Below are 25,949 nucleotides of genomic sequence, written 5' to 3' on the forward strand. Positions count from 1 at the left end.
CAAATTCAGGAGAATCAGCCTCATAATTCATCTCTAACAGCCTGGACCTTGCTCAGGACAATGGACTGGAAAATGAACACAGTGGGTTGGTAGCTCACGTAGCACATTCTGCCTCACGTCCCAAAATACAGGTTTGTGTGTCTCCTGTTGCTAAATGTGTTCTGGGAGATTTTCATTCTGTGTGGTTCCTCCTGCTCTGAGGAGAAAAGATGTGGTTAAAGAATCCTCATTCCTGCAATTCCTGCCAAAGTGGCAGTTTCCTAACTCAGCCCAGCAAAAGTGTGCTAAGAAAATCATTGCTGAGCACTGGATTGCAGGGGGGAAATCCAGGGTATTTTACAGGATGTGTTTCACACACTTTTTCAATTTCTGCTTCATCCTTCCCAGCAGATAAGCAGCTTCTCCAAACCTGGCCAGGCACTGGAGCACAAAGGATGGTGTTGGTAGTGTTGGTATTCCCACACTTCACACATGTGGGAATATTTTTATCCCTGTTCTTTAGGTTATTTTTCACCTGTTCATCAGATCCTTGGTCTCTGGTGCTGCAGCAGAGCATTTGGGCAACACCCAGAACTGTGTCCACAGCTGTGGCTTCTCCCCAGGGCTTTGACCTTCCTGGGCAACACTTTTTTCTTAACCAGTATTGATTTCAGGAGTTTTGCATATCAAAGTTAGGTATAAATTACTGCTGGATTACTGAGTAATCGACAAGAATTTTCATTCGTAGCTCACAAGTCCTTTCATTGCATTGTCTTAAGATAAATGTGAGAAGAGTCAGTTCCTTGCTGGATGTTGGCAATGAAAGAGCAGAAGTAGATTTTTAGGTGATGTGCAGGTGTCAGGTGCAATGTTCACTGCTGTCCTGCTGTGTCCCCTGAGGTGCTGCTTTCCCAGACTGCTGCACAGGGAGCTGGGGCTGCTCCACGCCTTCTGATGGTGCAGCTCATTTAGTCACGACTAAATGAGAGTTTTAACTCTCTAAATGTAGCAACTTGTTTCCCAAGATCACCTGAGGCATAACCTTTTCCTATTTTTACTGGTTTTGTCCCAAAGCTTTCATTTGAGACAGGAAGGAGAGGGTAACAGCTGTCACTGCTGAAGGAGGAAATTCTGGAAGTTCTGAAATTCCTTATAGCAGAATGGATTGTGGAGTGTGCAGGACAGGAGAATGCAGTGAGAGGCACAGTGAGCCACAGCTGAGCCAGGTCACATCTCCAGTGCCCTCTGTGCCCTGCACCTCTCCTGGCACTGCACATTTGAGTGGTGATGTTTTAATTCTGAGTACAGAAGCAGCTGTTGGTCAGTGTGGTACTGAGTGAGGAAAGCAGTTCAATAAACACTCTACACCCAAAACAAAGCCCTTTCTCACAAAACGTCCCATACCTTGTAAATGAGTTTCTGATTTGCACTTTCTGATATTTTTTTTCTTTTTCATACACGTTCTTGAAACTTCTATTGTAACTGTAATTATTTTTGTTCTCACCTATTGTGCATTCTCTGTATGTATTAAATTTAAAAAAAGGCTTTGATATGTAATTTAATAATAAATTAGAATTCTAAGCAAGGTGCTTGCTTCTTTCTCCCCTTGACAATCTCTGCCTACTTAAACTTCAGGGAAGATGCAGAGGGGATTCATCTCACCCTTTGGAATTGTCTCTGGACATACAAATCAGTGTGTTCTGACACAAAACCTGTGCTTTCAGGTTTTATATCAAATATCAGATGTGATGGAGCCTTTCCTGACCCAAAATGATTTGGGGCCTGTGTTTCTCCTGCCTGGGAGGGGGCTGGTTATACTCGTGGTGGTTTTCCCTGGATTTATTTTTTTGGTTTCTTCACCAGCTGGGACAGGGATGGTTTTCTTCAGAGGTAAGTGTTTAAAGGAAGATCTCTCTCTCTCTGTGAATTTCTGTTTTCAGGACAGGAGGCACTCTATTACCCTGTGGTTTTCCAGCCCCACTGTGCTCTGGTCTATCTCCCTCATTGTGCCTGAAGGATCCACCTTGTGCCTGCTGCTTTTGCAATCAATGCTGAATCTTTCAGTGCCACTCCAAATCTGTATTCTCAGAGCAGCAGAGCTGCCTGCTGTTGTGGTACCTGGGAGTGAAGAGAGGGATTTCTCCTTGCAGAGCTGTCGTGCTGTGCCTGTAAACGCTGCCTTAAAGCAGGGATGCATCTCTGTATCCTTAATGCCTGCTAAATATTCAAGAGTGACCAGATGCTCTCCCAAGGGAAAGCTTTGACTGTATGGCTCAAGCTAAAGGGAGAAACTTCAAAAAAACTTCTGAAAATGGAAAGGCAGTTCTGGTTCCAGACAGTGGGAGTGCAGTGAGTTTTTCCAGTTGCGGCGCTGGTAATAAGTGGTGCATAAAATTCCATCTTCGTTTGGATTAGAAAATAAATTATTAATGGCACTGAATCCTTTTTTCCTGCTCCCTGTACAGTCAATAATTTATAGTGGCACAGGCATAGGATATATATTTTTAACCATCCCCCTCCCAGAGCAGCGTTGCTGGCGTTGGGAAGCGCTGTCCTTGCTGACAGCCTGGGCGCAGTGGCTGTTCTGCATTATGGATGAGCCTTTCCCCAGCAGCTTTCCTGCTGAAAGGGAGCCGAGCCCTCCATCAGAAATTCACACCAGTGCCTTTGTTTCCTCCCTTTCACCGAACGTGGGCGGTGTACAGCGCCGTGAACTCGATTTTGGAGCGTTTTAATAGAAAACCTCGATGTTTACAGTTGGTGTTGCCGTTTCCCGAGTGCCAGCCTTTCATCCACCATCCCCAGGTAGAAAATCCGCGCTGCCAGCGCCGTGCCTTGGCAGCTGGGCTGTGCTCATTGACGCTGGAGCCTGCTGTCGCCTTCACCTTCCCCTGGCTGCAGCTCTGCCCCGCTCCATCCGCAGCCCTTCCCCTGTTCTTTGTTCCTAATGGGACCCTGAGGCTTTGCTAACCCAGATTCCAGAGCCAGGCGGGAGGAGCCTGGCTGGAACTCAGAGCCCCCGCACCCCTGGAGCAGCGTTTGCCATCCTCTCCTGGCGGGCTGTGCTCTGGTTCTCTCGGGTTTGGCACCCTGTGGGTTTGGAGAGGTCGCCTGCCATGGGGGCTGTTCACATCTTACATCTTGTGCTGCTTTATCTGCACTGCCCGTCCAATTCTCCTTTCATTCCTGTTCAGACATTTCAAACACATGGATTTTTTTTTTTTTTTTGTTTCATAATTTTCATTTCTTTCTTAAAAATGCATCCTTTGAACTCCAGAAGGGTTGTCCAGGGTGATTGGAGCTTATCAATCAAAGGCAAACCTGAAGGAAATTCACTGATAACCCCTGAGGTGCACAAGCCCAGCACGGGGCTCTCCCACAAATGCTGCAAGCAGGGAGGGTTTCAATGTTTTATTTCTTTTCTTATCTCCCTTGCCCATACCCCTCCGTCTGATGCGGGGTTCTTGGAAGTGGGGACAGCATTCTTCATCCTTTGTGTTTCTAAAGCTGCACTGAAAATAGAAGCTGCTCTCTGCAGGTTGCAAAGCCCCATTGAGCTGCCAGCTGTACAGTGGAAACTTCCCCAAGATGTTCGTGGCGCCTGTGCCTGGGCATGTCATCTGCTACAGAGCCTCCTGCTCCAAGCTGTGCTGAGCTGGCTCCTTCGGGGTGAAATGCTGCTGAAACCTCAGCTTTTTAAAGGGAGCCTTTTCTAAAGACGCTGCAGGATGCTCGGGAATGTTGCAGGTGTAAAAAGAAATCGTGAGTAGCTGGGAAAGTGCTGATCGGGTGGCCCTGGCAGGCCCAGGTTTAACACACAAACCACAATTTATCACTTTAAAAAGTGACAGGACCCTGCAAGGACCTTGTCCCCATTGGAAATTGATGGGATCCTTTGTGTGTGCCCCAATTTCAGCGTCAGGGGAGGCTGGAGTGACCCTGGGGCTTGGTCAGCCTTGATGTGGGACAACACCCAGTGCAGGAGGGGGCACGTGGGGATATTTCCCTGCTGTGCTGGAAATGCAGCTCCCTCTAGGTCAGGCATGTATCACCAGGGCTAAATTTACTTCAAAATATTACTGAGGTGGTGAGGTTTGTGACTCAGGCCTATAAAGGCATGCAGTGCTTATGTAAAGAAATAAGTTTGGAAGGAGGCAGGAGGGGGCTCTGGCTCCAGCAGGGACCATTCCTGGTGTGTGTCTGCCCTCTCTGCACAAATAGATCTTTGTACTGGCAGCAACTGCACCTCCAGGCTGTGTGTTCCTTACAGCAGGATCTGCTGGCCAGCTCTTCCTGCGTTTGCAAACATTTCAGCAAATGTAAATAATTCCCAAGCCTACGCTCTGGCTTAGGTGAAATTGTTTTAAAATGAAAACCAAGGAGCACAGTGGGATGAGAAGTTATTGTAAGTTCAGGGTGATTTCAGCTCACCCTGGGAAGGCAAAGGAGGGATTCTGCTGTTGGGATTTTGGAATTTGGATCCTTTCCATTCACTCAGGTGCGTGTTTGGTCTTGGAAAACCTGAGTTCCTGCAGTCAGCTTTGCCATGGCAGGCAGGCAGGGTTGGCCATCCTGCAGCACCACCAGCATCCTCAGGTCTGACCACAGCCACATCCCAGGGGAATGAGCCTGTCCCACTCCTCCTGAGGAAATGGGGCTCCTTAACCCAGCAGCCAAGACCCCTCTGCAGCCCCTGGCAGGTGAGTGCTGCTGGGCTGGGGGTTCTGGGCAGGGGAAGAAGAGCTGTTAACTCATTTTTTAGGACCATTCAGCTGTTAACTCATTTTTTAGGACCATTCAGCTGTTAACTCGTTTTTTAGGACCATTCAGCTGTTAACTCATTTTTTGGGACAATTTAGCTAATACCCACTCGTTTTGCAGTCAAAAATCAAAGTAGAAATAGAGCATTGCTTTAAGACAGGAGCTCCTTTTGTTTTCCTGCTGTTTGCTGCATACCTGGGCCAGCTGCTCCAGACCAGTGAGGAATTACAGCACAGGGTGTCAGGGACTGGCTTATTTTCCTGCCCATCTGGAGTTGATGAAATGATCCATCTGCATTGACCCTTGCTGGGAAGGAGGATAAAGCAAGGGTTTTATGAAATTGTACCTGATATCAAATAATTGGAAGAAAAGGCTTTGGAATCCTCAGGCTGTAATTAAAGATTTCCAGGAGGCAGCGAGGTGCAGTGAGCTCAGCAGAAGGAGCATTTTGCTGGGAAGTCTTTGCTTTGCTTCATGCTGTGTGCTATTAAAGCAAACAACTTCACAAGCTTCAGAAGCACTGGCAGCTCTTGACCAAGAATAGCATCTCACATCGCAGCAAAGCTGGGGACAATGGGGGCCAGCAGTTGTCGGTTGGTTGGGCTTTTTTAGCCCATAAACGAGGTAGCTGAGCTCATGGAGAAATCCCCATTTCTCTATTTTTGGGTGTTCTGAGATGTTTCATCTTCTGAAGGATCCAGAATTGAGCAAAAGTCCTGATTTAAAACAGATCTGCTGCTGCAATTCCCACTCACCTGGGCACGCCAGGCTCTCCTCCAACACACAAACCCTAAATCCTCACCACCTAACCCAGGCTTGTGCAAAGTCTACCAAATTTGTCAATTCCTAAGGAATTCCTCTGAGATGTGACAGAAACAGCCACCATGTGGGATCTTGTGGAACCCCCATCCCTGGGAGGCTCAGAGGCACAAGGAGGTGGCACCTGGGGACGTGGTGAGCGTGGCAGGGCTGGGCTGGAGGATCTCAGAGGGGTTGGATGAGGTTGGGTCATCTCAGAGGGGTTGGATTGGAGGATCTCAGAGGGTTTGGATGATCCCAGAGTGGTTTGATGGTCTCAGAGGGTTTGGATCATCTCAGAGGGGTTGGAAGAAGTTGGAGGATCTCAGAGGGGTTGGATGATCTCAGAGGGGTTGGATGATCCCTGAAGGGTTGGATTGGATGATCTCAGAGGGGTTGGATGATCCCTGAAGGGTTGGAGGATCTCAGAGGGGTTGGAGGATCTCAGAGGTGTTGGGTTGGATGATCTCAGAGGGGTTGGATGAAGTTGGATGATCTCAGAGGGGTTGGATGATCTCAGAGGGGTTGGATGAAGTTGGATGATCTCAGAGGGTTTGGATGATCTCAGAGGGGTTGGATGATCTCAGAGGGGTTGGATGAAGTTGGATGATCCCAGAAGGGTTGGATGATCTCAGAGGAGTTTTCCAGCCCCACTGATTCCATGCTGAGCTGCTCCAAGGGCTCTGTGGGGATGTGGGGCTGTGGCTGTGTCACTCCCACTCTGTTTACAGAGGAGCAGAGACAGCTTTGGACTGGGTGCAAGGTGCAGAGCTGCAGAACAGCTCCTGTCTGCAGAGGGGAGGCTGGATCTGGGTGGGGAAATGGGGAGATGGAGCCTTTCAGCACCCTCACAAAGACAAATTAATTTCATTCATTTTTTCTAAACTCTTTTGTTGTTCTCCATCCGGAGTGTGTTTGGTGAGCTGCTTCAAATATTGAAGATGTCCACAATGCACCCAAATTTAATCTTTTTTTTCAAATCTCTGCAGCTAAGAAGCTGCTCTTGCTCTATGAGCAGGGAGAATTTGGGTTGCAATTTTTCATTTTGGGCCATGCTGGGGGTTTCTCCTCTGCTCACCAGGGCCAGGATGTTCATGTGCTGCTCATCTCTGCAGCCCAGGGCTCCATCACCTCCCCAGTGATTCCTGAGAGGCTTTGGAGAGCCCAAGGAGTCCCTGAGCTGCTCATTCCCAACAGCAGCAGCATCAGGAGCCAGAGAGAAAATGGAAATGTTCTCCCTGGGTTTTTAATTCCTGGCTGGAACAAAGTCATGGAAACCAGTTGAGGAGCTGGTGGCCAATTTTCTGTCCTCTGCCTGAACCCCAAATTCATTCAAATTTATCAGAGAAGAGAAACCCAGGGAGGGGAAGGGAGAGCCCAGAGTGCTCAGCAGAGAACGTGGAACGTGGAAATTGGGCATGAACCTCCTGCTGTTCCTGTGTGGATCTATTATACATGAGCCCATCAGAGCAGGGTATTAATAAAACAGGAGCTGAGGAACTCAGCCCTGCCTTGTTCCAGGGAAACATCAGAGCCTGGGCTGCCCTTTGATGTCTGGGGCTGCAGCTGGTGGCATGGTCAGGGTGGAATCTCAGCTCTGGAGGGGAATCTCTGCACAGCCTGGGGGGTTCTGTGGGATTCAAATCCTCCAGGACAAAGCCATTCTTTTTTTTTTTTTTTTTTTTTTTTTAATTTTTATTTTTCCTTTTTTTTTTTTTTTTTTCCTGCTCAGTCTTCTGGCTTGCTGGATGCTTTCAGCAATGCACAAAGAAGGCTGAAGATGGTTTAAAGCAGCCTCAGACTCAGCATCTGTTCCTTCAAAGCTCTCCCCACCAAGAGCCCTCTGTGCCTTTCGTTGCTCACAGGTGCCACCACCCCAAACCCTCCTGGCTTTGCTGAATCATGGGGAGTAACTTACACTGGATTTTCTAAATATCTGCATTTTGTGCCTCCATTAGGACAGATGAAGGTGGCTGTGCAGCCCCAGCTGTGCCCACAGTGCTGGCTCTGGGTGGGGAGATGCTGGGCTGAGCAGCAGAGGCTTTGTGCAAAGCCAGCCTCGGTGTAAAGCAGGAGTAGCTGCAGTGTGGTGTCAGCTTGGACCTGCCTGGGTGAGTAATGAACTTAGGGGAGGTTTGAGCAGCTGTGAAGCTGAACACCAAGAGCACTTTTAGGTTTAGGGGCTGTTATAATGGGAGGATGTCTTTGCATATTATTGGCAACCCACTGCACCCAAAACACCAACTGGTTGCTCTCAGAGTGTGAAGCAATCACTGAATGAATTGGATTATTTTTTTTAGCTTGGATTATTTTTTTTCTCCTCATTTAGACAGAAGAAACCAGTTCAGCTTTGACCATGCATGTTACATTTTAATTTTTTTTTTCTCATGCCAAGAAATACAAAGAAAGTATATAAGATATACCATACCATCCTGCAGAAAAAGAAACATTTGTCAGCAAAGAGAAGCACCCAGCTGCAATTCCTGGTGTGTTCATGCTGTGTGTGAGCTGTGGCTCTCCCAGTGGGGGGATGGACCCTGCAATTCCCATGCCAAGGATCAAACCCTGGCACCTTCCAAGGGCTCCCAGGTGGTGCCAGGGCTGCCTTGGTGAACCCTGCACACGTTCCCTTTCTGATGTTTCTTATCCTGGATGGGTGTTTATAGCTTGGGATTTTTTTGCTACCTACTGGTGTCAGCAAATGCTTTTCAAATATTCCCACTTTGAAAAGGCTGCTGTCCCCCCACACCCCCTGGGACTGGGCCCAAGCAGGGGAGTGCTTCTGTCCAAACCTAACTGGTTTTTGCCAAAAATTAAAGGCTGTGTACTGAAAGGAGAACGAGCTTAAATCTGAATCATTTCAGCTTGAAGGGCAACCCTGGCTGTGGTAACAAAGCAGGGCAAGGGTGGGTGCAGCCTCTCCCTGGGCTTGGGGGGAACAGAAATTGAGATTCCATTTTATAGAAAAGGCAGGATCTGCTCCCCTTGTCTGCATGGAGAAATCTGTGTGGGCTGGAGGGGGTCAGAGCTCCCTGAGCCCAGAGATGAGCCCAGAGATGGGATCCCATTGCAGCAGGACCTGTCCCAGGGACAGCAGGGCCAGGAGGAGCTGAGGGGCTCAGGAGAGCTCTGGGATGGGGATGCTGAGGGGACGGGGGGATAAAACCATGAGGGGAAACTGGAACAGGGTGAAACACCAGCCAGAAAAGGAAAACCCATCCTTAACAGCAAATTTGGGGGTGGGATGCTGAGGGGACAGTGTGATAAAACCAGCAAAGAGCAGGAAACTGGAACAGGGTGAAACACCAGCCAGAAAAAGCAAATCCGTCCAACTTTGAAGTCCTTTGGTGGCTTTGTTTCCCCTGGTGGGGCTCAGATCCCTTTGGTGCTGCTGTGACCCCACTGGCTCAGGCCAGACCTTCCCTGACCCTGGGTCACTGAGGCTGCTGCAGAACCAAGAAAAGTTTATTGCTGGTTCAGCTTAAAGCTTCAACCCAGCCTTGATGCAGCCAGCAGCCCTTGTGTGGCACCCCATGAGCCCAGCCCTGCCCCAGATCCTGGCACAGAGGCCCAGGGAGGTGCCAGCAGCACCAGCTCCATTTTTAACAATCCTTCCCCTGGATCTCCATTTTTAACAATCCTTCCCCGAATCTCCATTTTTAACAATCCTTCCCCTGGATCTCCATTCTTTCCAATCCTTCCCCTGGATCTCCATTTTTAACAATCCTTCCCCTGGATCTCCATTTTTTCCAGCCCTTCCCCTGGATTTCCATCCCACCAGGAGCTGACACTCGATGGTGGCTCCCACTCCAGCTCACATTTAGAGACATTTCCCTCCTTCTCCATCCCCTCAGAGCTCTCCTACCACCAACTCAGCTGCCCTGGGCTGGGTTGTCCCCCTGCTCTCACCTTTCCTTCACCAGGGTGGGGAGAATTTGGCCAAGATTTTGTGCCTGTTTCAGCTGTAACCCTGCTCAGGTGAGTGCTGGGGGCTCTGCAGGCTCCTCCTTCACCAATATCAGCAAATTCCACCCAAAAAGAGCCAAGAGGGGACTGGGCTGGGGGATGGGGAGAGAGCAAAGTGGCAAAACTTTGCAAAAGAGGCAGCAAAATGTGTGGAGAAGTTGGTGATGGAGCAGGGAAAGGGATTTTGGGGTGTCCCTGAAGAGTTTGTTCCTCCAGCACTGCAGAGGCAGGTTACAAACAGAGTAAATATTTTGTCAGGGGGCTTTCCTCTGGATTTAAATGCAGGATAAGAAGAAGGAAAAAAAAAAATCTGAGTTAAGGGTGTAATACAGTTGTATCTATTCAGGAAGATTTTAGAATGAAATGGATTTAAGTGTCATAGTTCTTCTCTTTTGTTAGACTTGACAGTGAGGTGAGAAGCATCACCTGAGCTGTCCAACGAGACAGGAGGCACAAACAAATCATCACCCTGGGGTTTTTGGGGAAATCTTCTGCCTCCTCCTGCATCCAGGGGGATCCTGGTGCCTCCACTGCTCTGTGCTGCCCTGGAGCACTGCAGCTGCCTCCCAAACCCCATCCCTGATCTGGCTGCAGGAATCCCATTTGGAACCACAATTTGTTTGGATCCCACTGAAAAAAAACCCACAGGTTCCAAGGAAATCTGTGCTCAGAGATGGTTCTGCTAAGGAGGAGGATGAAAAGAGAAGAAAATGGGGTTGGTTTGGGAGCTGCTCAGAGCCTGAGTTTCTGCCATCCCTGCAATTAGAGCAGTAATGTGAACCCCCCTCGTGGGGGGTGCCAGGGTTTGATCCTTTGGATGCAGGGAAGCACTTTAGATGAAAGGCTTTATAAAATGATAAAAGAGCATTTAAACCCTTACTTAATAAACGCTCGGCGCTCTCAAGTCCTAGAACTGCCTCCAGCACTTTTCCCTGAAAATGGGGCCCTTCCTGCTTCCTGGGCTCTTCCCATCAGCTGAATCCCAGCAGCTCCAGGGGCAGAGGGCAGGGAATCAGGGACAGGCAGCACTGCCCTTATGTAACTCCAAAAAAACCCCTCATGTTCCCCAGCAAGCAGCTTTTGACTCCAAGAGATAAAGAAGGAACTGTTTGGGGGTTTGATGGGGTTTCAATAGCCATAAAAACGAATTTTGACCGTCCAAGGGAGGGTTTCTGAAGGGCTCAGGAGGAAAAGAGGCAGTTCCTGGGCAGAGGATGGAGGAGGGAGCTCCCACCCAGCAATGCTCAGCACTCCCTGTTTGCTGAACTCACAAAAGATAAATTGCACAAGGAAAAGTTGCAGATTTGGTCCATTTTAGGTGCCAGCAGTTTGTGATGGAGTGCTGGCAAAGGGGTGGATGGGAATGGAGCCCAAGAAGGTGCTGTAGTGAGGTGCTATTGCTGTGAGCCCCTGGCATCCCTTCCAGTGGAGAGGAAAACGTTGACAGCGTGTCTGGGGGATTTGGCTTCCTCACCCCCTGGATTCAAACAACATCTAGAGGGAAAAAACACTTGAAAGAGGAGCAATCGAAAAGGTGGCAGGAGAATTTTCACAGAGACGCCTGTGGCTTTGCACATTAGTTACTACAGAGTAACTACAGGGTGGATTTACACTCACCCCTGCCCTGTGCTAAGCCAGGTGCCCACTCAGAGCCCAGGGCAGGGGGCAGTGCCAAGCAGTTCCCATGTTGGGAGGGTTCTTTTGGTGCATTCTCCATGTAGACAAGCCAGGGAAGCATTGAATTTGCTCTAAATTTGGAGTGTTAGGGAGCAGAAACGCCCTGCAGGGCAGCATTTCTGAGTCAGTCCATGCTCTCAGGTTGTGACACAACAGAAGGGTCAGGCAGTGCAGCTCTTGGTCGTGTGTCCCCAAAGTTTGGATCAAAGAGCCTCAGGGAGCCGATGGACGTGGCCAGGAGTCACAAAGCCTGGCTGAAACAACAGGCAATGGAGCTTTGCATAGTCTGGGTGGGTGGGTGGGTAGAGAAACAACCCCAGGGAGGCCCCACAGCAGCGAGGAGAAGGGCTGGGGCTGGATGGAGCCTCCAGGGGCATTGGGTGCCACAGGGATGGGCTGGGGGAGCCAGGGGCTGTGGAAGACATGGCAGGGCCTGTGGTGCCTACAGACAGAGTGGGAGGAGCAGAGTCTGTTTTCTCGTTGTGGTAAATACAAAACATTAAAAAATAACACAACAGCTCCTGGAACTGCCCCCAGGCAGCTCCGGGGGCGCCGGAGATTTTCAGAGCTGTGTGAGAAACGCTGTGTGAGGGGTGCAAGGAGAGGAGCAGGAGTCTAAAACTGCTCCGTGCCCCTGGAAATCTCCTGGAAGGCCCTAAGCTGAAGCCCCAGAGGGTTTTGGGGTGAGCACTGGCAGTGCTGGGGGCTGGATCACGCTGAAGCCTCTGCGTGCCGTGGCATCGGGGGTGAGTGGGTGGAGGGGGCTCTCCATGCCCTGGTGCTGCTGCTGGGCATCAACCAGGCTCTTGTCTCATTGTCTCAGTGCCAGGGGTGCCAACCTCCCTCTGGGTGCACAGAGAAATGTGGGGGCTCACAGGGAACGCCTGATTTTGCCTTCCTTTAAAAAGCCCACCTTGGGATGGGGGTGAGGAGGAATCCAGGGTTCTCATGCAGCAACATCCTCCTCTGCCAGCTCTGAGATCTGCCCTAAGTGATAAAAGAGCTCGTAGGAACAGACATGGAGAACATTCCCAAAGGCATGCAAATGGTCATTGTCTCTTTTTTTTTTTTCTTTTTTTTTTTTTTCTTTTTTTTTTTCATCAAAAATACAAAAGCACCCACCACATCCTCCAGCTTTGGCGGCTGCGTTTCGCTCGGAGCAGAGCCGTGGTCCTGCTGCAGCTCCGCTCTCCCTCCTCCTCCTCCCTGGAACAGCTCTCAGCTCCTGATGGCAGTTTGAGCTTTGTTTTTTGTCGTTTTGTTTTGTGTTTTTTTTTTTTTGTAGAGACAGAGAATTTGACGATTTAAAAACCAACAACCCCCCAAAAAATCCAGTGACTTGTGCCGGAATTCTCAGGAGGACTCCTCAGAAACGTCCCGTTCTCGCCTTGTGTTTTCCTTCCACAGCCAGCTTCCTTCTGGAGACTCTCTCCTCCTCTTGCACGAATGAGGTAGTGGATTTCCCCCTTCTCCTCTCCTCTCCTCAGCGGCCTCTCCCATTGCTCCTCAGGGTGATTTTTATCCCGTCCCTGGCCCAGGCTCATTCCCAGGAGGCGGTGAATTGACGCATGCGTTCCTCCCGACGGCGCTCCAGAGCAGACTGTCTAGGGCTGCCCACCTACACTGTGACAATTTTTGTTTTGTTTTGTTGCAAGGCTGAAAGTAAAAACCCCAAAAGGAAAGTTGTCTTCCTCCTCTTCAAGGTATTTGCATGCTGAAACGTCTTCTAGGAAGCTGCAAAAGAAAGAGTGGCTTAGGGCAGCTCCCAGCAGGCAGCAGATGCTCCCCTTACTCTCCTTTTGGGTGGTTCTGAGGTCCCTGTTTGCCTGAGCTGGGCTGATTTTGGGAGATTCCCAAGATATTTTGGGATTGTATTTCTGGGCAGGTGGATTTGTGTCCTGAAACCTTTCTGTTTTCACAGCACTCCACTTTTCTAAACCCAACCACAGGCTTTGCCTTTCACCAGGGAGAGCTTGTGTGGTCCCCAGGGCACTTGGGACAGCAGAGGAAGGCTTTCCATGCTGGCCATTTGGGCAGAAATCCTACTGGGCAATTTTTCCAGTAGAAAAGCGTGTTTCTACTGGAAGGAGCCCATTCTCTGAGGTGTTTTTCACGTGTTTGGGCAGCTGGTGATGGCCAAACCAAGCTGGGGTCGGCGCCCTCCCACTGCACTGAGCTGGGAATGAGGGGCAGGTCTGTCCCATGCCCTGGGGCTCGAGCCAGGTGAGGCTCCTGCAGGAGCTGGGCTGAGGGGAGGAGAGGGAAGGGTTACCTCCGATGCTGAGTGAAATGTAGAGCACGATGATGATGGTGCCCAGCACGATGGAGACGATGCTGAGCAGCCTGGCCATGCGTCCCAGCCGCCGGGCGCCGTCCGTGTCCCCCTGCTGGCCGCTGTTCCTCGACTGGGGAGACACAAAAAGAGTCCCTTGAGAGGGGCAGCAGCTCCAGGGGCGACTCCCTGGCTGCAGAACCCCAAACTGAGCCCCCGTTTCCTTTCCTGCTCCTTTAATTGGCGATCTCTTGGTTCCTAAGTAAAAAAATGAGGATTCCTGGTGAGGGAGCAGCATCACTGCTGGGGACAGGTCCTCCTGATCCTGGTCCTGCTGGAAAGGATCTCCTGGGCATCCTGCCCTTGGCTGGGGCAGCACCCAGCACTCAGCACAGGGCAGCTGGCAGAGGGTTTGTGGTGGAATTACTCACCGTGCGTCAGCATTTGCTGCCAGCCCGGCCCCTGGCACCAAAAATCCTCCCCAGGTTTGTGCAGTGCCCTTCTGCCACCCCCAAAACCCGCTGGGAAGGGGGTTTGGAGGGAGGAAAAGTGGGTGACGGGGTTTAAGGTCTCTTGGTGGCATTTTCATCTGGTTGGGAAAGCTTGGAGTGAGGGGAAGGGAAGCAAGGTGGGATAGGGGGAGAAGGGAGCCCAGCATCCTTGGTCCAGTGGAGGAGTTGGGGAAAAAACCCCTAAACTTCACTGGGAGTGGGGTTTTATTGATGATTTAACTGCTTTGAAGCAGATATTCCTCCTTTGGGGTTGCATTTATGTATTTAACACTTTTATATGGGTTAAAGGCTTCTTCCCCTGGCCCATCCATCCCCAGCCAAGCTGCCTTGGAGGAGAACAGAGGGGTCTGGGGCAAACTGTGGGGCAGCAGCCCCCAAAGCCCTGTGCTGTGTGACAGCTCTTTCCTTTGGAGCATGGCTGCTAAAACTGGGGAAATTCTCTGTTTAAAAAAACCAAGTGTACTAGTTAAAATGGGCTAAAGGTGGAAGTGGATTAAAGCACCCCCAGTTTCCTTTCAAAAAATGTGAATGTCAGAAATAGCTGTGATGGAAAGGATCTCCTTCCTCGTGTTAAAAAAAAAAAATAAAATAAAATAATAAGAGCAGGGAAGCTCTAGCAATAATAATGAAAAATCACAGAGACTCTGAAGCAACAATTGATGTTATTGCCCCATTTCCCATTCACCCTGCTTTGATTCCTCTGCCTCTTGGCAGCACCAAAACATCCCAGGCTGTGCATGGGCAGCTGCTCCGTAGGAAAAACACAGCTTTGGAGGTTTCCATGTGCTCCTTTGAGTTTGTATCACCACGAAAATAACCCAGCAGAGCCCCAAACAGGGGGTGGCTGCTGCCTCAGCCCCCTGCCCACGTCCTGCCCCGCTCAGGAGCCTCCCTGGGCAGGGCTGTCCCCAGCAGGGACACAGGAGTGCTCGGGACCTCGCTGCTCCTGCTCTCTCCAGCAGCTCTGCCAGACCCACTCTGAAAGCAAAGGGATGCAGCCAAGAGCTATTTTCATCCCAGAACAGGAGGTGACAAAATGAAGCCTCATGGGTTGGTGGTGAGAGATGGGGAGGATGCAGGAGCCCGGGGATCCACAGGATCCCTGCCCTGCTCACCGACAGCTCCAGCTATGGGGATTTCGATTTTTCAGGCTCTGGTTTTTGTAACAAATTTTGCAACAAGATTTTGGCGGGGTGGGGGTTAGATTGCAGAGAAATATGCAGTTTTAGCTGTCTTCCAGGCAAAATTCAATGTATATATTTATCACGACAGCTTCTGGAAGTGTTTACTGCTCATTTATCCTCCACAATTATGAGAAACACATCGGCATTGGCATGGGGTGTTTAGCAAGAACTTGGTACTGTACATATATTATTAATCAGAGTGGAACAGTTTGATTATAGCTCTCTAGTACCACTAATCCCCTGTTTTGCTTTCCACATAAAAACATTAACATCTTGTTTATTAATCGAGGCTCACCAAGGCAGAACATCTCCAAAAAGCTCGAGGGCTCTGGGGGAGTGAGTCACTGTGAGAGTGCCAGGGGACTCCCTGCTCCAGGAAATCTGCAGGGCCTGGGCAGTGGGTGCTGCTCTGCAGCCCCCAGGGCCAGGTGAGCCTGGGTGACTCAGGGATTATTAATTTTACCTCTTTCCCACTGCTGTCTGCTCCTCTTACTGCCCAAAATGGGTTTTTTCCCCTAAGTGGCCTTGTGCAAATGAAGGCAATTACTTTGCTGTGCTGGTCCCAGGGATGGGGAAGACAAATCATCCCATCCTCTTCCCTGCAATCCCTCCCAGCTGATGAACTGGCTTTGGATGCTCTCTGCTGCCGTCCACCAATTACCCAGAATAAATCATTAATCCTGGACACTTGGGGGTTTTGTTGAGGGAAACATTCCAAGAGAGGCATCAGTCAACTCCAGAGTGAGGCAGATGATGGGTGAGGACAGCCTGACTTCTCCCACATCTTCTGGCAATGACAGAATTTATTTTGGATACCAAGTGCTGTGCAGAAGTGCCCTTGATGTTACTACGTGGTGGTTCTGGATGGATTTTTTAATTTTCCTTCATCTATTTGGAGTTTTGGGCTCTGGGATGTGGCTGCTCTGCTTCTTTCCCCTAAGTGGCTGCACTTTGGTGGGAAGGGGAAAGGATTCAGAGCAGGAGTGCAGGGTGGGTGTGTGGTAGCCAGCATTGCCCTGCAGCTCTAGGAGATGGAATATCCTTGTCCACCAGTCCCACTCCCTCTGCTGGGGAGTGACCTGAACCCTTCAGAACAGCCAGATCATCACTTGGTGACAAAACACACCCAAGAGGCCGTGGAGAAGCCTCCAGGTAATTAATTTTAATTTCCATGAAATCAGTGTTAGCAGGAATGGGCTGGGGATGGCTAGAGCAGGGTTTTTTCCACCTCTGGCCATAGGCCCTGTTGGGATCTGAGAGCAGCTTTTGAAAAATGATTTATGAGACACTAAGCTCAAAAGCATTCATTTACTTTCCTCTCTGGATGCTGCTTATTACCCAGGAAAGAAAAAAAAAAAATAAAAAGAAAAAGCTTTCATGTGCAAAAGCTTTGACTGAGGAAAGAAAAGCACAATTGCAGAGCCAAAGGAATGTCAGCACATTGTGGAAAGGTGCTCCTGGTTCCCCAGGTGATGGGAATCACAAAAACCTGGTTCCTGCTCAGACCTGGGCATGATCAGGCACACCTGGGCTTTGCTCTGAGAGAAAAGCTGAGCCTGGGGGGCACTGGGAGCTCAGCTCCTCGCTGCTGTGAGCAGGTAAAACATCAACCCCTGCCCTGGGAGCTGCTCCAGATGTTCCCTGGTTCCTCAGGGAGAGAAGGGGGATGGATGGATGGATGGATGGATGGATGGATGGATGGATGGATGGATGGATGGATGGATGGATGGATGGATGGATGGATGGATGGATGGATGGATGGATCACTCCTCATCCTCAGCATGGCTGCCAGGTGGGTGTGTGGAGCAGGTGATGGTGCAGGACTAGAGAGGGCTGGAATCATTAATTAAAGCACAGCACAGAGAGTGCAGGGGTGGCTGTGCAGGGGCCAGAGGGTGTGCACTGTGCTGTGTGTGCCAGGAACCTTGTCCTCAGCTGAATGCACCTTCTGCCCCCTTCCCCAGCTCTGGCTGAGCCCTGGGCAGGGCTGCCTTGGAAGCAGAGGGCAGCCCAATATTCCCATTGCCTTGCTGCTCCTGCCTGCCCGGGCTGTGACAGCCACCACGCCCTCTCAGCCTGGCAGGAGAACCAGCTCCTGCTCTTTTGCCACTGTCAACTCTCCTGGTGTGGCCCAAGGCACAGCCCCACGCCTGCAAGGGGCAGTGTGAGGATCTGTTCTGCAGGGAGGCCAATGTGGCTGGCAAATCCCCGTGAGAGCCCTTGTTTATTACCACGGATATGCAACACCCAGCTGCTTTCCCTCTCCTTGCAGTGCAAAGCCAGACAAGGCTGGCTGGCTTCCCTGGCTGCTGCCTAAACAGGCTGTGCCACACAACTGTACTACGCAGATGACAGCTGGCACTGGCAGGAACGATGATTCCTCCTCAAAATGGAAATTGGTCTCCCTGGAGGGCTTTTTGTGGCAAGTGCCCGCGCCTGCCTTCAAGTTGTTGGTGGTTTTTGGGGGGAAGTGCTGCCTGCGTGTGCCCCTCGGTGTATTTCTGTGTGGTGAGCAGGTAGCGGAGCTGATTGTCAAAGGAAAGGTTTGCCTTTGTTGCAAATCAAAGGCATGGGAGGTGCTGGGTGTGTACAAGAGAGCAGCATCTGCTGGGGAAGGGGGTGGCTGTGCTGGTAGGGCTGTGCTGGCTGAGCCACCTGTACCCGAGATGGGTGGGAGGCCAGGCTGCCTTCATTCTCCCCTGCTCGGCTCTGGGTGTATTTGCTGAGCTCTGGGGGATGTTTAATGGAGGAAAATTGCTTCTCCGGGGCGGCTAAAGCAGCTGCAGGTGCAGCCTGTCCCTTTGAAGCGCCTGAGGCCAGGCAGGAGCCTCCAGCCAGGGTCTCCCCGGTGCTGCAGGGCTGGGCTGGGCTCGCAGGGAGGTCCCTGGTCAGCGCTTTGCCCGCAGCTCCTTCCCGGGGAATCCCGCCGAGTCCCGGAGCGCTGCCGGGGGACGGGGACCGCGCTTCCCGGAGCCCTGCCCTGGAATCCCACCCCCTCTGCATCTCCATCCCGCCGCTTCCTTCTCCATCTCCTTTTCCATCTCCATCTCCATCCCGCCGCCTCCCCGAGCGCTGCCCTGGGCTCGGCGCCGCTCCCCGCCCGCCTCCGCCCGCCCGCGCCCCCCGGCCCCGCAGCGGAGCGGGGCGGCCCAGCCCGGCCGAGCGCTGCGGGAGCCGAGCGGCTCCTCCCGGGGCTGCAGCACCGCGGACAGCTCCGGGGCGCCCGTCGGGGCGGGGGAAGCCGGAGAGAACCGGGCGGGTCCGAGCGCGCCCGGCGGGTCCCGCACTCACCATGATGGAGAAGACGAGGGCCACGATGTTGATGGGCCAGACGGGGCAGAAGCAGGAGAAGATGGCGAGCACCAGGTAGTCCCGAGGGCGGCCCTGCTCCGGCGCCGCCGTGCTGGTGGCCGTGGACGAGGCTCTGCCCAGGCTCAGCCGGGACGGCGACAGCGGCGGCGCCTCCAGGTGCCCGACCGACACCGACTTGTAGCCGAGCCCGTGCCCGTTGCGCTCCGTCTCGCCGGGCAGGGCTGCCGTGAAGGATTTGGAGCCGCGGAGGCCCTTCTCCTCCCGGCCCTCCGTCGCCGACAGCAGCTTCTCCGTCTCCTGGAAGCGGGTGGGCAGCGCCGTGCCCGAGCCCGGGCCCGGGCCCCCGGGCGCGGAGCCGGTGCTGGCCATGGCCCGGCGGAGCGGAGCGGGCTCGGGCAGCGCCCCGCCGCCGCCGCCGCTCTGCGCTCGGGGCCCGCCGCCCCGCGGGAGGCCGAGCCGGGCTGGCCCCTCCTCCGGCTCGGCCCCCGGGGCAGGATCGGGGCCGCGCACCGCCCCCGGGGTGTCCCCGGCCCCCCCTGCCCGCGCCGCCCTCCCGCGCTCGGCCCCCGCCCGCCCCGGTGCGTGCGGCCCCCGGGGATGCGGCGGGGCGGAGCCGGGGAGTCCCCGCCGCCTTCAGCCCGGCCCAGCCCCGCCGACCCCCGGCTCGTCCCCGGGGCTCGCACGGGCTCCGCTCCGCTGCAGCGGGACGTGAGAGCCCAGCCCGAGCGGGGCCCGCCCGTGCCCGCGGGGCTCGGGGCCGCCTCCAGCCCCGGAGGCGCGGGGGATGCCGAGAGCAGCGCCGTGCGGGGCGCACAGAGCCTTGCTGTCCCTGCTGTCCCCGCTGTCCCCGCTGGCTGCCAGCCTTTCCCCAGGCAGGTGGGGGACATGCGACACGGAGCAGAGCCCCTCATCGCTGCGGAGAGGGGCTGGAGCTGCCCCGGGCAGGGCAGGGCTGCCCAGAGGGGTCTGGGCAGGGTGTGGGAGCCCTCTGGCTCCAGCCGCTCTGGGAAAGCATCATCCCAGGCACAGGGTTGGGAGAGGCTCTGGGCACGCCGTGCTGAGCTCGCCCTGCCCTCGCTGTGTGTGGGTGACCGTGGTGACACCACAGCTGGGGACAGGGACACCAGATCAGTGCCACACCACGGCCCTACGCAGGACCTGCAGAGCAGAAAGGGTGCCTGTGCAGTGTGAGTTACATCTTCTGCACCCTTGGGAGCAGGGATGATGTGAGGGACAGGAGGGAGGGCTAAAACAACCCTCAGAGCCTGGATGCCTGGAAATAATGGATGTTTTCCGTCCATTGTGTATTATGTTTCAGTTCCAAATTTGCCAGGGGTTTCCCTGGCAGTGAGTGCCATCTACGGGGCACACCCAGCACCTTCTGCCTCCCCGAGAGGTGCCCAAGAGCCTCCTGCCATTCGGGACCTGCTGCCCACCCCTCTCCCATCCCACAGCCTCCAAACAGAATGAGGAGCTGCGGTGTGTGAGTGTGGATCCGAGAGCAGTGGGGTGACCCTGCTCGGGGGGGTCTCACGGGGTTTTGGTTCCCTTCCACTCCTGCCTCTGGGACCATCTGTTTCCATCTGCCTCGCTTGGGCTGACCACCAAAGCTGGGGTGGGAAAAACAGGGAGATGCAAATTCAGGAGGAGGGTTCCTCCCTGAGTCAGGGAGTCACTGAAACATTCTTTGCATGCTGCTCCTGCTGGGCTCTCACTCCCCGTGGGAAGGCTGCTGAGAGGGCAGGGCAGGGCCATGGAAGAGCCCGAGCAGGGAGATTCACACAGAGCCGCAGGGAGAAGCAGGATTCCTTCAGGGGACGTGGCTGCAGGCCTTCCTCTGGCCAGGGGAGCACCTGTGAGAGCCAGGATGCCTCACGCCATCAGCACTTCCAAGAGGCTCCTTTGCTGAGCAAAGAGCTCTCTCTCCTGGCTGCCACCAGTTTTCCTCTGCCCCCGGACCAGCTCCCCTGTCCCGCCAGGGATTAAGGAAGGAGGAGGAGATGCAGGTACTCAGCAGCAGGAGGTTGGGGTGGTTGTTCCAGCACGTGTTCCCGGGCAGGGAGAGAGCTCAGGCTGCCCCTGGAATGGTGGGAGCAGAGGGGCTGGGGGAGCTCTGCAGGGCTCAGCACTGTGGGAATGCCACGGTGCAAAATGTCCTGTCCAGAACGCTGCCAGCTGCGGTGTGTGTGGCTGTAAATCCCTGCCTGATTCCTGCAGCAATTCCAGTTTGCTGAGCCTCGGGCAGGAGGGAGCCCTCGCAGCTGCTCCAAGCTCTCCAAGCCAGAGGAATGGAACAAAAAGGGACCTTTTCAGTAAAATTCCCCCTTCTCCCCTCCACCCTGCTGTTGGCCTGTCCCAACAGAGCCACTTCCCTGGCACCAGAAGGAAACCCCAGTTGGATGGGTGGGTTTATGAAAGCCGACATCTGTCTCCCCTCCCGGCCTCGCAAATCTGCCAGGCACAAACGTCTGTACCAATGAGCTTAGCGTCAAAAGTGGCAGGGAGGGCAGTAACCTCTGCCTGCTCCTGCTCCCCTCCTTCACCGGCGGCAGCGGAGCCACCGCCAGCCGGGCCTTCAGCGTCATCCCACGGCCCATCTGTCCATCCCACACACATTAACAGCCGCTGCCCTGCTGCCGGGTTTGCAACTCGTGTTTTCTCGCAGAGCAAGCCACAGGGAATAAATAACAGCGGCGATCGGCAGCAGCGAGACCTCGCTGTAAGGAACGCGGATCTGGCACTTCCAGAGGAATTCCCACCTTCCCGCAGAGGGGAGACACTCAGCAGGGTCCTGTACAGCGTGTGGGGGGCTCTCGGAGCCCGCCGGCACCGCAGCTGGGCCGCACATCCAGCAGCGCTTCCCTCCCTCACCCTGCAGTCCCTCCCGCTCCCCCCCAGTGTCCCAAGGCTCCGTTACCGACCCAGGCGCGGCCCCGCGGGTCACTGCGTGGGGAGGCGCCGCTGCTGTCCCCAGCCCTGGCAGCAGCCCGGCTGCCAGGGGACATTCCCGGCCAGGGGCTCTTGCAGGCTGCCCTGAATCGCTGCACCCGTGAATCGCTGCTGGCCGGGGTGCGGGGTCCCGCCGGGGCCACAGGCGCGGTTCTCCTTGGGGCTCTCGTAGTGATGGAGCTGCCGCTGAGGGGAGAAGGCCGCGCTGAGAGGGGACGGAGGGCAGCGTGTCCCGGCAGGAACGGGCTCCCAGGACAGCTGGGGGCGGCTGCCCCTCGGCCCCGGCTCCTGCGCGGGGACCCCGGCCCGGGCGCGGCACTCGGGGTGGCCGCAGGGCCAGCAGCAGCCGGCGCCGCGCAGGGACAGCGACAGAGCCGCGATCCGGTTGATGGCCCGCCGGAGGGTCGCGATTTTGGAGAGCCTTTTGCCGCCGAGGTCGTGCTTGAGGGCCAGGCGCAGGGCGTTGAAGGCTTGGTTGTAGTCCAGGATCCTCTTGCGCTCCCTGACGTTGGCAGCCATCCTCCTGGCCTTGGAGCGCACCGGCCGGCTCCTCTTCCTCGCCTTCATCCCGTCCGCGTCCCCCGGGCTGGAGTCTGCTCCTCCGGCTTGGGACACCCACAAACCCGGCCTGTAGCACGCCTGGGGCGCGTCCCTCGCGTCCAGCTCCTCCTCGGAGCTCTCGGGCCCCCCTTTCCCCGCGGCTGCTCCGGCCATGGCAGCGGCGAGGGCAGCGGGAGAGGCGCTGCTGTGCTGCTGCCTCCCGAGGGTGTGGGTGATGCTCCTGCAGGGACAGGAATCCGCCTCTAAAGCCTTCAGCGGGGCTCGTCACGTGTCTGCCCCGACCCTCCTCACCTGCCGCAGGTGAGGCACAGGGAGAGCCCTGCCTGCCCCCTGTTCCAGGGCTGGGGTAGCGGGGTGCTCACACGTCCCTGGGGAAAGCACCTCCACACGTTGCTTTAGTGTCTGCTGAGAGTTTGGGCGCTGCAGGAGCTCCCCCGTGCTGCTCTGCTGGCCAGAGGTGGCTCACCCTGGGACAGGCCGTGCCAGGGCTCTCGTGGTGCTGTGAGGCAGAGAGAGCCCCGAGGGGCATCACCAGCCTGGCTCTCCCCTCGCCCTGCTCACGGGTCTGAGCACCTCTGGTGTTTCTCAGCTGAGGGCAACTGAAGCACGAAATGGTGCCATTGATAAGGAAAGCAGCAAGTCTTGTGCTTGGTACAGAAGACGCAGTGCTGGTGAGCTGGGAGCATCCGTGGGGACAGGGGGAGGTGGGTCCTGAGTAGAGGGGGTCTGAAGTGGGTCCTGGGCAGGAGCAGGAGGTGTGAGGTGGGTCCTGGGCAGGAGCAGAGCTCTGAGGTGGGTCCTGAGCAGGATTAGAGAAGGTCTGAGGTAGGTCCTGAGCAGGAGCAGAGCTCTGAGGTGGGTCCTGGGCAGGATTAGAGAAGGTCTGAGGTGGGTCCTGAGCAGGAGCAGAGCTCTGAGGTGGGTCCTGGGCAGGAGCAGAGCTCTGAGGTGGGTCCTGAGCAGGATTAGAGAAGGTCTGAGGTGGGTCCTGGGCAGGAGCAGAGCTCTGAGGTGGGTCCTGAGCAGGATTAGAGAAGACCTGAGGTGGGTCCTGGGCAGGAGCAGAGCTCTGAGGTGGGTCCTGAGCAGGAGCAGAGCCCCGCAGGAATGTGCAGGGCCTGGCACGCCTCTGCCCCGCGGAGCAGGAAGCAGGGATGCGGCAGGGGGATCAGGGCAGTGATAAAAGAGCTGAAGTGCTGCCTCCTCCCGAGCCTCCCGGTCCCTTCCCGCAGCCTGGGGGCAGAGCTGTCTGGGCCGGCGCTCCCGGCCCTGCCCGGTGCTTAACTTGGGGATGGCGGTGCTGAAAGCAGCTCCTTGTTTCCTGCAGCCCGAGCTGGTGGGATGAGGGGCTGGCCAGGTGCAGCAGGTCCGGAGGCCATGGGCAGGGCCGGGTCCCCAACCCCTGAGCGGTGGGGGACAGCCACGTGTGTTTGCACATCATCCCATTAGCCAGCAGTTGCTAAATGCCTTCCTGTGCCAGGGGTGATGCTTTGAAAAATGGCCCGGGAGCGGTTCTGACAAATTGTTGGGGTGTCTGGTGTAAAAGCAGAGCCCTGGGAGAACGTGGCCCTCCCTCCTTGATCCATCCCTTCCTATCTGATCATCCCAGCTCATGTTTGATCAATAGCCACACTTAGTGGGGGGTTATTTGTCTATTGCCCCTCTCCTCTCCTGGCTCTTTGAAGCTGGAGCTGATTTAGGTGCCTCTGCTCCAGGAGCCAAATAAATCAGGAGCCAGGGCCTCGGGGATGGGGAGGATGAGGCAGCAGGACTTCAAAGGCAGGTGAAGCTTGCAAATATCTTTGAGCACTCACCTGTGCTCACTGTGAGTCCCTTGTTCTCCCCAGTACCCATCTCACCTCCCAGGAATGGAGGCTCCCCAACCACTGATTTACCCAGTGAGCTCAGCTCAGCAGCCAGGGGGTGTTTGGAACACTTGAGTGCCAGCAGGACATGGATGTCAGAGCCACCTAGAGACATGCCTGTCCAAAACCCAGCTGAGCAGGACAGGCCCCTGCCATGGGGGTGTTTTTGCTGGTGTTGCTGGTTTGTTTGAGGTCAGGAGGGGCAGTCCAAGCAGACACAGAGCTGGCTGAGCTGGCACAAAACCAGTCCCAAAGCTGTCCCCATGCCACCCACAGCCCCTGGGAGCTCCTTGGGAAGCACTGCCAGGCTTCATGGCTCTCTGGGCAGCCCTGGCTGCAGGGATGCAGCCCCAGCTCGCAGAAGGGAGCAAGGCCAGACCATAAATCACAGAGTGTCTGATGCCACCTGTAATTAGCACATCCCTGGGCCATCCCCACCTCGTCCTGGGCGCTTCCGACCCAGGTGCCCATTCCGGGCTGGGAGGTCAGCAGGAACGCCCCCCAGCCCTGCTCCCCCGGCCCCTGCTGATTTATCACCGTGTGCTGCAGAGATTTATGGGCTGAGATGGGGAGCAGAAACGTGTTGTGAGGCTCTGCCGGGCCTGCCTGCCTGACAGATGAGGAAAGAGCAGTAATTATCTGTCGCCACACATAGATCAGGTCATTCATGGCCCTCCCCAGGCTCCAGGAAGGGGTTTGGCCCTCGGGGACTCCCCGGCTCCCAGCCTGTGTCACTCTGGAGCACTGCTGAGTGCTGGGCACCTGCCCGTTGTCCCAGCTCAGAAATGTATTTTGGGTGTGCATCCCTAACATTGCTGCTGAGCTCCTGCAAGGAGCCCTGGGCTGGCTGCCACATCCACCCAGCACCCCCAAACTGCTGATGCTTCCATGTGGGAGCTGCTGGAGCCACCTGGGAGCACTGGAGGTCACACCCCGATGGGCTGGGGGGCTGCCCAGCTCCTGGCACTGCCCCAGCACCCTCCATCCTCCTTGGGAAGGCTGCACCAGCAGGAATGGATGTGCCAGAGCCAGGCAGGGGAAGGATGAGAGGCGGGGCAGGCGGGGAGGTGCCCATTCCTGGTGACAGGGGAAGGAGGAGGCGGCTCTTGCGACACTGCCCGCGGGGAGATAAATAGGGTGCTTTGTTCCTGCTGGGGCACGGCCAGGTGGCACATGGGACACGGGCTGGTGACTCACCCACGGCCAGGCGGCCACGCTGCAGGGCCTGGAGGCGCCTGTGGGTGAGATCCCTGCGCCAGCACCAGGGAACAGCCCTGGCACAGGGCAGAAAGCCACATCCTGTGGGGCAGGAGTGAGCCATGGGCACGGGCTGAAACACATGTGGCAAAAGGCTTCACAGAATCCCAAAGCCATTCCAGGTGGAAAAGCCCTTTAATCAAACCCAAATGTTAGCCCAGCACTGCCTTGTTACCATTAAATCACTAAATGCCACATCCATGTTTTTTGAACATTTCCATCACTTTCCGAAGCAGCCTGTTCCAAAGTCTGACCATCCACTTTTCCTAATATCCAATTTTAGCCTTGAGGACATTTCCTCTTGTCCTGTCCCTTGTTCCTTGGGAGCAGAGACAACCCCCCACCAGGTTTCTCACTCCTTTCAGGGAGTTGGAGGCCTTCCTTGCCCATCACAGGAGCCTGTGCCTGCTGCTCCATGTGCCAGGAATGGCTCATCCATCCTGACACCAGCAGGCCTGGCTCAGTTTCCCCGGCCAGAGGATGAGGATGGGACACACAGAGCTCTGCAGTGAAGGCCAGGGCACATGGAAGGCAGCTGTGGAAGGCACAGGAGCCACTCCACGTCACAGGAACCTTTAAGGCTCGGTCATTCCTAGCTCGGGGATGTCCTGGAGCACGTGGGATGGATTCTGGCATTAATTATCACCTCGTTACTGCCCCGAGCTGCAGGCACCGGGCATTCCCTTACCTACATCCCCGTGCCCGCAGCTCCTCGGGGAGACCCGGAGAGGGCACCGGGAGTGTGTGAGCTGCAGGAGCGCAGCACCTGCACCCCGCTGGTGTCCCCATGGTGTCCCCATGGTGTCCCCATCCCCTCCCTGCCCGCTCCCGCGGCCGGGCCCGAGCCAGGGGGCGG

At 55.1% G+C, this 25,949-nt stretch overlaps 2 protein-coding genes across 2 annotated transcripts; both read right to left on the reverse strand.

Annotated features, from left to right (window-relative positions):
• Window positions 1-7,887: 7,887 nt before the first annotated feature.
• Window positions 7,888-18,846, reverse strand: TRARG1 (trafficking regulator of GLUT4 (SLC2A4) 1). Its single transcript, XM_058037829.1, has 3 exons — window positions 18,441-18,846; window positions 13,454-13,586; window positions 7,888-12,915 (listed from the first exon to the last, which is right to left on the reverse strand). Exons 1-3 carry the CDS (start codon window positions 18,828-18,830, stop codon window positions 12,908-12,910), a joined length of 531 nt encoding a protein of 176 aa, XP_057893812.1. The 5' UTR covers window positions 18,831-18,846; the 3' UTR covers window positions 7,888-12,907.
• A 2,555-nt stretch (window positions 18,847-21,401) lies between these two features.
• BHLHA9 (basic helix-loop-helix family member a9) lies at window positions 21,402-22,124 on the reverse strand. Its single transcript, XM_058037871.1, has one exon. The coding sequence runs from the start codon at window positions 22,122-22,124 to the stop codon at window positions 21,402-21,404; it is 723 nt and encodes a 240-aa protein (XP_057893854.1).
• Between the last annotated feature and the right edge of the window lie 3,825 nt (window positions 22,125-25,949).

Source organism: Melospiza georgiana, chromosome 19, assembly GCF_028018845.1.
Source record: "Melospiza georgiana isolate bMelGeo1 chromosome 19, bMelGeo1.pri, whole genome shotgun sequence".
Lineage (NCBI taxonomy): Eukaryota > Metazoa > Chordata > Aves > Passeriformes > Passerellidae > Melospiza > Melospiza georgiana.